This window comes from Fonticula alba (genome assembly GCF_000388065.1).
Source record: "Fonticula alba strain ATCC 38817 unplaced genomic scaffold supercont2.6, whole genome shotgun sequence".
NCBI classification, from domain to species: Eukaryota; order Rotosphaerida; family Fonticulaceae; genus Fonticula; species Fonticula alba.
The window spans coordinates 1,667,058-1,676,770 of NW_009242976.1; the positions used below are offsets into that span (position 1 = coordinate 1,667,058).

General features: G+C 68.8%; 3 protein-coding genes across 3 annotated transcripts in view; 1 reads left to right on the top strand and 2 right to left on the bottom strand.

Moving 5' to 3' along the window:
• The first annotated feature begins 858 nt into the window (after nt 1-858).
• On the top strand, nt 859-5,869 carry H696_04030 (hypothetical protein). Its single transcript, XM_009497901.1, has 10 exons — nt 859-1,195; nt 1,290-1,348; nt 1,427-2,090; nt 2,343-2,498; nt 2,593-3,152; nt 3,235-3,379; nt 3,522-3,818; nt 3,923-4,969; nt 5,169-5,261; nt 5,403-5,869. The coding sequence occupies exons 1-10, from the start codon at nt 1,058-1,060 to the stop codon at nt 5,820-5,822; spliced, it is 3,579 nt and encodes a 1,192-aa protein (XP_009496176.1). The 5' UTR covers nt 859-1,057; the 3' UTR covers nt 5,823-5,869.
• Nucleotides 5,870-5,930: 61 nt separating this feature from the next.
• On the bottom strand, nt 5,931-7,656 carry H696_04031 (hypothetical protein). The gene has a single exon (XM_009497902.1). It carries the CDS (start codon nt 7,590-7,592, stop codon nt 6,090-6,092), a length of 1,503 nt encoding a protein of 500 aa, XP_009496177.1. The 5' UTR covers nt 7,593-7,656; the 3' UTR covers nt 5,931-6,089.
• A 607-nt stretch (nt 7,657-8,263) lies between these two features.
• The window catches only part of H696_04032 (hypothetical protein), a 2,571-nt gene continuing 1,121 nt past the window's right edge, over nt 8,264-9,713 (bottom strand). Inside the window, exons 3-6 of the mRNA XM_009497903.1 lie at nt 9,483-9,655; nt 9,209-9,339; nt 8,864-9,062; nt 8,264-8,700 (exon numbers count right to left, since the gene is read on the bottom strand). Coding sequence (XP_009496178.1) covers nt 8,401-8,700; nt 8,864-9,062; nt 9,209-9,339; nt 9,483-9,655 — 803 coding nt within the window. The 3' untranslated portion in view covers nt 8,264-8,400. The remainder of the gene's footprint in view (nt 8,701-8,863; nt 9,063-9,208; nt 9,340-9,482; nt 9,656-9,713) is intronic.

The window sequence follows — 9,713 nt, forward strand, 5'->3', positions numbered from 1 at the left end:
GGGGCAGAAGCGACGGGGGGAGGACACACGGGCTGCGCGGGGGGGGGGGGGGCTGTGTGAGGAGAAGACGGGAGAAGAGAGAGGGGAAGGAGACTGATGCCTGCGGCCGAGCCTCGGCGTGGTATACCACTGCCCTTTCGGGCAGCTGGTGCAGATCGCGCGACCCGGCTGTCGGCGCTGAGCAGCTCGCCTGCCCAGCTCTGCCAGGGGTGTGTCTCGCCCTGATCGCCCCGGCCAGGGGCGGGGACCATTGGGCCCAGCCTGCCGGCTGGGGCCGTGCACCAGGCCCGACAGGAGGGGACCCACACAACTGGGCAGGGCCGGCCTGGGACGGTGCGACATTCGGGGTGGCGGCGCGATCGCCTCCGGACGCGCCCTCGCCTGCACACACCCCCCCCCCCCCCCCGCCTCTGGCGCCCGGTCGCCGGCCAGCGCCGACCGGCTGGCTGGCGCCGCCCCGCGCGGGGCCCCCCCCCCGTCTCCGACAGATGCCACAATAACACACGGCCGTCCTTCCCATCGGGTTGTCCTCGAAAATCGGCGGCGCGCAACGCACGGGCGTCACGCGACCGGCGGGTCACGCGAACGCGGGCCCAAATTGCCCTCCCGATCGCTCCGTGGCAGCGGGCGCGCGCGCGCGCGCCCCCATTGCTTTTCGGTCCGGCCCTTTTGTGCATCCGCTCCCGGTTCGGCAGTTTCACTGGAGCGCGCGCGGGCAGCTCTGCTGGCCAGGCCCGAGGCGCGTTCCTTCACCCCCGGGCAGGGGCCCCTTCTCTCATTTGGGCCGGGCTCTCCTGCGCGGGCTTTGTCGGGGACCCCGCCATCTGCCGTTGGTCTTCACGCCCCCTCCGCCCCTCCCTCCTTCGCCCTCCCCTTCCTCGGCCCTCGCACATCCCACCCCGCCCTTTCCCCCTCCTTCCCCCATTCGCGCCTCCCTGGGCGTCCGCCGCTGCTCCGGCCTCCGTTGGTTCTCATCTCGCCGCCAGAGGGCCACCGCGGGCGAGGGGGCGTCAGAGCCGGGGGACACCGCTCGGCCGGGTGTCGGTTGTTTGCGAGCATGTCCAGCCAGGTCCCCTTTCGACTTGAGTTTCTCGTCCACCAGCTGGCCAGTGGTTGCGGACTGGAGGCACACGCGGCCGACATATCCGCCGCCCTCCAGTCGGACGCCGCTCCGCCGGCGAGCGATGGGCGCATGGTGCGCCCGGCTCTCTTTTCCGTGGGCCTCCCTCCTGACTTTGAATGTTCCCCACCGAGCATCCGTGACACTGACGGCATCTCCTCCGGACCAGAACACCACCTTCCTCGGCATCCTTCGCCATGTCTTCCGCGGGGGGGATTTTCTTCAGCTGTGCGTGCGCGCTCGGATCTCGCTGCCCATGCATCTTTGCTCTCTTAACCCCCCCCCCCCCCGCATCCCCGTGTGCAGCCACCAGCAGATTGCCGCCTATCTGGGAGAGGACGCCTCGGCCGAGCGGTCGCCACGCACCTTCTCCCTGTATCGATCGGTGGTTGTCTATTTGTCGCGTGTGCGGCCGGAGCTGTTCAGCAGAACGTCCGCCGCCTCTGTGACGAGTTCCGCGTCGGCAGCCCGGAGCCCGGCCAGGCCAGTGCCATCATCTGTCCCGGCGACAAGTGCATCCGCTTCCGCTCGTCGTGATGTCGCGTCCGCCATGGTGTCCACCTCGCGCATGGCGGGCCCGCCGGCCGCGGCCCCCCCGGCCCGAGTGCCAGCCTCCGCTGCTGGCCCGGCTTCCGTGCAAACGGCCGGGTCCTCGGCATCCACATCGAGTCTTCCGGCTGCCCCCGGTCGGTCCTCCGGGCCACCGCGCCCAGTAGCCCTTGACACCGCTCTGCCGCCGACTCGGCCGGCCTCTCCTCCTGGGCCCGCTTGGTGCTTGTTGCCGAAGCCTTGCATGCCGGGGCTGGATGTTGCTCCGCCCGCATGGATGCAGCCCACCTCGCCACACGCCTACATCCCGGCTGTGGCGCAGCAGCACGCACACCCGGGTGGCAAGCTTGCCTCTGCCGCGGCGGCCCCCCTGACCGGGCAGGCCTTCTCCACGCAGGAGCTTCTCATTGTCGAGGATCTGGTACGTGCACATTCCAACGCACACACACACACACACACACTTTCTTTTTTGCTTTTCAATGTTGTATATCAAATTCTGACCCTGCTTGACCTGGCGTGTGTATGTGCGTGAATGTGCGTCGATATGTACATGTGTGTATGCATGCATGCATATACGTGTGTGTGTGTGCGTGTGCCGATGCGTGTCTGGATGCTTGCGTGCAAACATGTATGTGTGAATGTCTGGCCGCATGTGCACGGGCGGCTGCCACAGCTTTTCGTCATGCTCGGGTATGACGGACAATACCTGCGTTGCGCCTATCCCCCGGAGGATCGGCACCCGGCCGGCACGATGGGCTTCGATCCGCTGCGAGCGGTGTCCCATTTCGATCGCGCCTACCTGTCCATCGCGCCTGGCATGGACCCGACTGTACGGCCGACCCTGGATCCGCTCTTCTTCACCTCCGGGGCCCTTGTGCGATTGGGACTTCTAACAGCCTCTTCCCTTGCCCTTGCCTTGGTAGATTGCCGGCCTGCTTGGCCGGGCCCTGCCGCTGGTGTCCTCGCACCGGGCGCTGGTGGCATTCATCGAGTCGCAGTGGATGCCGCGGCATTCGGCGGGCTCTCGGACAGCCGCCGTGGCCGCCTTCTCCCCGGTGGAACGAGCCCTGGCGCGCGCGCTGCAGCACATCCTCGGCGAATATCACCGGCTGGTATCGCAGCTGGACCAGGCCTTTCGCACCGGGCGCCTGAGCAGTGCCCGGTTGGAATACCACCACCGGCGGCTTGCCACGCCGACCGGGGCCGATGGCCTGTCCTCGGGTGGGCTTTTCGAATTGACCTTCCCGGAGGTGGCTCTGCCAGCGGAGGTGGCAGCGGCGTCCGGCCAGTCGGCCGGCCTGTCGTCCTTGATCCTGGCCGTGGAGCCGATCTCCACCGGCTTCCAGGCCGTTGCGCATGCCCTCCGGCGGGTGGTCGGCGCGTTCGGGGTCGCGCGTTCGCCGGCCTGCGGGCACCGTGTTTGTGCCCTCTCCGATGGCCGGCGCATTTCCCAATTCTGGGAGTGGTCGGAATCCTGCCGCGGGCACGTCCTCCCCCTCTGTGGCCAGCAAGCCGCGGCCTGTCTCTTTTTTTCTCTCGGCTCCCCCTCTGACCCTCTGCCACAGCGATCAGCCCCTCTACTCCCTGTCGCAGCACCTGGTCCGGGCCATGAGCCAGCCCTACTTGCGAGCGGTGGACACCTGGATGGCGGAGGGCCGCCTGCCCGAGCATTTGGTGGGCTTCTGTGTCCGGATGGCCTCTCGCGAGGAGGTGCGCCCCCCTCGTCCCCCGCCCCGGGCATGCCCGCGTTCCTCGCCCCCTCTCGGCTTCGCTTCTTGTTCTCTCTCTCTCTCTCTCTCCCCCCCCCCCCCGCATGGCTCTCCAACGCTGACCCTCACACCTGGCCACCTAGATCCGCCGCGCTGCTCCCCTCAAAAGCCACCCCGATGACTACTGGTCCTATCGATACTACCTGCCCCTGGTGGAGGAGCCGGAGGCCGGGACCCCGGTTTCCGAGCACCAACTCCGTGTTGTCACCCTGCCGCGGTATTTGCACGCGGTCGACCTGCCGCCCTTCCTGGCTCCGTACGCCCAGCTGGTTCTGGACGCCGGACGGTATGTCAACATCCTGCGGTATTGTCGTCAGGCGTCCGGGCGTTCGGTGGGCGGCCCTGGGCATCAGGGCTTCCCGGCCCTGGGGGGCGATATGGTACGTCGAGCGGCTGGGAGCCCATGGACCATTGGCGGTTTGCACAGGGAGCTGCCCTTGCCCTGACCCTCGCCCCCTGTCCGGGCTCGCCGGTTTGCCCGTAGCTGCCCTTCTCGGCCGACCCGGCGGCCTACTCGCGGCACATTGGCGCGGCACATGGCCATGCGTCGGCCGCGTTGTTGGATCTGCTGAGGGCGGCGCCGGTGCTGCCCTCGGCCATGGGCCCGGCCGCCCCGCTGTCGGGCATCGACCTGCACTTGACCAATGCCTCGCGTCTCTTTCTCGGGGTCGCCGGCGCCGGGGGCGACATGCTGATCGACTCCTTCCTGGACCAGCTGGAGCAGTTGCAGGACCATTGGCGCGCGGAGGCCCTGCGCGGCCTGTGGCTCGGCTTCCAGGGCCCTGGCGTTGCGGGGGACCCGCGCCACCCGGCCGTCCAGCGGGCCTTCGACCAGGCCGTGGCCACCGGGCGGGTTCTGCTCAATCCCGGGGCTCTGGATGCCGGTCGGGATCGGCTGGACTGGACGTCCGGCGAGTGGCTGGGCTCCGATGGCTCGCCCCCCTCGCTGGTGCGTGTCAGCTACGCCGAGCACCCGGTGCTGCTGCACCTGCTGCAGGTCCTGGGCGAGCACAAGGCCATGGCGTCGCAGCGCCGGGGCCCGGGGCCGACCTCCACCCTGGCCGGCCATGATGGTGCTCGGCCTGGCTCGTCGGCTGGGGCCGGCTGGCGCCGGGCCCCGGAGCACATGCTGGAGCTGGAGCGCCAGCGGCTGATCAGTGTCTCGCTGCAAGTTCCCTGGCCCTTCTCGTTGGTGCTTCCCCAACGGTCGCGCATCAAGCTGGACCTGATCTTCCGCTGGCGATTGGCCCTGGCACATGCGGAGCGTGCGCTGGCTCGGGCGGTGCTTCAGCGGGCGCTCGTGGCCCGGCGCGACCGCCGGCGCTCGCGCTGGGCAGCCATCCACCCGGCAAGCTCCTCGCACCTGCCGGCCGCCCAGCAATCGCACTCCTTCCTTCACATTCGCCAGCTGGACCGACAAATTGGCTCGCTCGCCAGCTGGATGGCACACGTGGTCCGGTGCCTTCGGGCGCACACGGCCGCCGAAATCCTCGGCCAGCTGTGGGCCGACTTCGAGCAGTATTATCGATCGGTGCGCGCCTCCTCCCCCCCCCCCCCCTTCCTTCCTTTCTCCTCGCCGCATGTGGGCCGGGGTCCAGCTCCCCGTGCGCCGCTGGCTTCTTCCTCATCGCCGCCCCCTGTGCCCGGCGCTCCGCCATTGGCCCTGTCCTGGCGTGGTACCTCCCCACCTGTCTGACCTTCCGGTTGTCTCTGGCCAATGGCCCTGACAGGTCCGCACCCTGGACGAGTTGGTCTTCCGCCATAATGCCTTCCTTGACAGCTGCCTCCGAGAGCTGATGCTCTCGGATAGCAAACTCATTCAGGTACGACCGAGCGCCAGGGCCCGGGGGCCCCTTGTGCCTCGCCCTTCTTTTGCCTCTCCCTTTCGGGACCTCTCTTGCTTGATGTGCCCCCCCCCCCTCCCCTCCGCCCGTGTTTGCCTGCTCACGCGTGCATGCGACCAGATCACGCACAATCTTCTTTCGATTGTGGAAGTATTTTGCGACTACCTGGAACGCCTGCCGGCCAGCGAGCGTCATGATCCACGAACCGAACGTCCTGCCGGGGGTGGTCCTCCCCCGCCCGGGACAGCCGGGCCGCTGACCGAGTACACCCGGCACCCGGGTGCCCTGGGGTCCGCGGCCCCGACAGCTGCGACCCCGGCGCTGACGCCCAGCCGCGCCCGGCTGGCGCTCGAGTCCATCGAGAGCATCCGCAAAGCCTTCGACAAGACCATGGCCACCCTGGTGCATGTGCTGGTGGCACGCGCGGCTCAGGATGGCCTGCGGTCCTGGAAGGACCTGGCCGAGTCGATCAACTTCCCCCTGCTGGACCGTGGGACGCTCGAGGCCAGGCCGGTGTATGTGTCATCGGCCCGGTCCTAGGGGCGCGTCGCTGTAGAGATAGAAATATATACCCATGCCCACCCATACACAGATGCCTGTTGGCACTTGGCCATCTCCCGGTGGGGGAGGAAAGCTGCCCAGCGGAGGGGATACAAAGGGGGTCTATTGTGGGCGTGTGTGTGGGTGTGGATGTGTGTGCGCGGGCGCGGGCACGAGCAAGCACAGGGATGCGAGGCAGGGGGACACGGAGGGACCATCGCAAGCAGGCATGACCGAGGCAGGGTGGCCGCCTGCCCAGCACGCCGGTCAACGGCGGCCGCCCTTGCGCTTGGTGGACGCCGTGCCGGTCGGGTTCTCGGCGCGGTCGATGATCTCCCGCTCGCTGAGGCGCCGGAAGACATACGTCTTGGCGCCCTTCTTGGTGATCTCCTCGTTCTCGGTGCGGGAGATGCCATCCACGGCGCCGCGCGTGCGCCGGTGCGAGTAGCCCGGATAGTGCTCCGGCAGGAACTCCCGCGCCTCGCGCAGGGTGAAGGCCCCGGTCCGCTGGGCCAGCTTGGTGACGCGCCAGCGGTCGTACGGCTCGCCGCGCTTGATGGTCAGGTGCACCACACCGCCCGGGGACAGCAGGCGCGCGGCCGACATCAGGAAGTCAAAGATCAGGGTCTGGTTGGCCTCGATGTTGCGATCGATGTCGGAGATGCTCAAGCCCACATGGGGGAAGTGGAAGGCAATGACATCGAAGCGGATGCGCCCGGTGGCCGCCGCGCGCGACCGCTCCAGGTAGAGGGCCTCGTTGTCGCTGTCATCATCATCATCATCGTCATCATCATCATCGTCGTCGTCGTCGTCGTCGTCGTCGTCGTCAGCACTGTCGCCATCGTCGCTGTCCTCCTCGGCATCGGCGTCGCTGTCCTCCTCGGCATCGGCGTCGCTGGCGGCCTTGGCCTCCGGGCCTTCGGCCATGGGGTCCTCGCCATCGGCCTCGGGGTCGGCGTCGCTGGCCTCGGACTCGGTCACGTCTTCCTCCAGGTCAGACTCGCTGTACTGCTGCTGCTGCTGGTCCTCATCCTCATCCTCGTCAGTGGACGACTCGTCATGCAGGCGGCCCTTGTCCAGCTCGATCTCGGCCTTGGTCTTCTGGCGCTTGCGCTGGGGCTTGGCCCCCCCGCCGGGGGCGCTGTCATCCTCGGAGGCCGAATCGTCGGCCGCGGTGAAGCCCTCATCGCCGCCGAAGACCACGTCGATGGTGCGCGCGTCGATGCCAAACATGATGGTGCCGTCGGCCGCATCCACGGCCATGGCATTCTTCTCGGCATCGGCGTACTTGGCCGCGCAGGTTTCCTCATCGTCGTAGGTGGTGGCGATCATGCGCGACGCGGAGCCCAGGTTCTGGGCCAGCGCCGCGGCGAAGGAAAAGTTCCCCTCGCCCACCAGCAGGATCCACTGGTGCGGCTGGTAGAGTCCCCGCGGGTTGGCCAGGGCCGCCTTCCGCCGGGCGGACTTGCTCAGCTCAACCGCCTGCTTCGGGGTGGCCGGCAGCTGGGCAGCCGCGGCCACGGCGGCGGCCTTCATGGCCGCCCGGTCCAGCGGCACCAGCGCCGGGGCGTCGGCATCCTCGGCCGCCGGCACGCGAGGCTGGCCGTGCTGCTGGCGCAGGGCGGCCGTGATGTTCTTCGACCGCTGGCGGTCCTGCTTCCGCCGGGCGGTCTGCTGCTTGAGGCTCTTGCTGAGCGCGGCAACGCCAAGCGCCCGGCGCGACCGCAGGGGGTCCACATGGCGCGATTGGTGCTTCTTCTTGGCGGCCATGGTTGTAATGTGTCGATGGAAGTGGGGCGGAGGGTGGGCGCGAGCGTGGGGGGGGGGGGGGAGGGGGGGGGGGGGTATCAGCACCTGGCAACTTGGTCGAAGGCCGGGGCGAGAAAACCATCTCCGGGATCTCTGGGCCGCTGGCCCGTGCCGGGCATCAGTGTAAGTGCATGTGCCCGGCGCACGCGTGCGTGTGGGCGCCCCCCCGCCCCCCGCACTGGGCGCGGCGACCCCGGGACGCGGGACGCCGCATGGCGCTTCGGCCAGGCCCGGCGGGCCTCCGATAGCAGCTGCCAACGATCCGACCTGCCTCGTTGTGGAATGGCCCCCCCCCCCCGTACACACGGCTCTACAGAGGCACGGGCCGACACAGACGCCCCTTGTCCCCCCTCTCCGGGATGTGTGCATCGGCCTCCCGGGCGGAGGGGGGCCTGGATGTTGGTGGGTTGTTTTTATTTTTCCATTATTCGAGGCGGTCTCCCCCCTTTCCGGGCGGCGGTGTCCCGCTGGATGTGTTGCCGCGCGCGACAGGGCAGCCAGGATCGGCGGCACTCGGAGCCCCGTCAGCCGGTCCGATCACGTCGGCGGAGGACAGGCAGTGGTACCAACGGATGCACATTACGATCGGCAGCCTCCAAGCCCCCTGTGTGTGTGTGTGTGTGTGTGTGTATTTCTCTCGGCTCGGGTTGCCGGCGAGGGCGTTCTCGTCCCCGGCGGGCGGACACACGGGGGCACGCGCAGGTCGACCGCCCCCGCAGGGACACACCCACACCCGCGCACAGCCGAGAGGCGGGAGGCGGGAGGGTGGTCATTTCCGGGCCGCGGCCGGCCCTGTCCCCGGTGGCTGGGCCACAGCCGACCGGGCGGGGGTTGGGCTGCCGGCGAGGCCAGCCGCACGGTGCGACGACGCATTGTCACCGACCACCGAGGGGCTGGCCGACAGGGAGCCCACGGTGGCCGGGCGGCTGTGCACCGGAGTGCCAGTGGCCGACCCGGGTGCCGGAGCGGTCCCGACATTGGACATCATCCCGCGGACATCGCTCACGAAGGAGGCGATGCGGCTGCCGACGCCGGCCTGCCGGTGGTGGCGCTCGAGGATGAGGCGGTTCTGCGCGAGGGACACGGAGGCCGCATGACGGGGCACAGTGTGTGGTCAGATTGGGCACCGACAGGAGGGGGACAGGGGGGGGGGGGGAATGCCAAGCACGGGGGAGGGCGAGGGAGATGCCGGGCAAGAGAGCCGGGGCACGAGGAGGCCCCCGGCCACGCACCGTGCCGATGATTTCGTCCAGCACCTCAGACTCTTGGGCCGGATCGAGGAAGGGGAAGAGGTGGATGGCGGCCGAGGCCTTCTCGGCGGTGGCCGAGTGGGTGTAGCTGGGCGTCGGGCCGGCTGTCTGAACGGAGTTGGTGGACAGGCGAACACAGTCGCGCGCGATCTTGGTGAACTCCATCGGGTGGTTGCAAAGCCTGGGCATGGTGGCGGGGGGCACATCTGTAAGCATCTCTCGGCGTCTGTCCGCGGGTGTGTATGCGCGACAATGACGGGCCCGGGGAGGGAGGAGGGCGGGGCGGGGAAAGCCCACCGGGGGTGGCATGTGGCAGGGGCCACGCACTGGTCATGGGCAAACTGGTTGACGCATTGCTCCGGGGCGAGGGCCTTCAAATGGGAGACATTCTCCAACACATAGCGGATGTACAGGACCACATGGTGCAGCCGGTGGCGCGTGGGGTGCCAGTCGTGGAACTGAGCTTGCCGGGGTCAGGATGCACGAAAGGGCCAAGCGGGCGGCGGGGACAGGATGCGCAAAAGGACCAAGCGGGCGGCGGGAACAGGCCCCCGAGTGTGTGTGTGTGTGTGTGTGTGTGTGTGTGCTTGTGAGCACGCACCCGGGCTTCGAGACTCAGATGCCCATTGTTGAGGTCGATAAGCGGGTGGTGGATGGACGGGACGAAGACCACGGCCGGTGCGACCATCGGGTAGTCCGGTGAGAGGATGATGATAAAGCGCAGCACGGCCCCGGAGTACGGGCCGCGGTAGGGGAAGAAGACGCCATGCCACTCTGTCCGCGCGGGGGCAGGCCAGGGGAGGGGGGCGCAGGCGGGCCCGGGGGCGGGGGG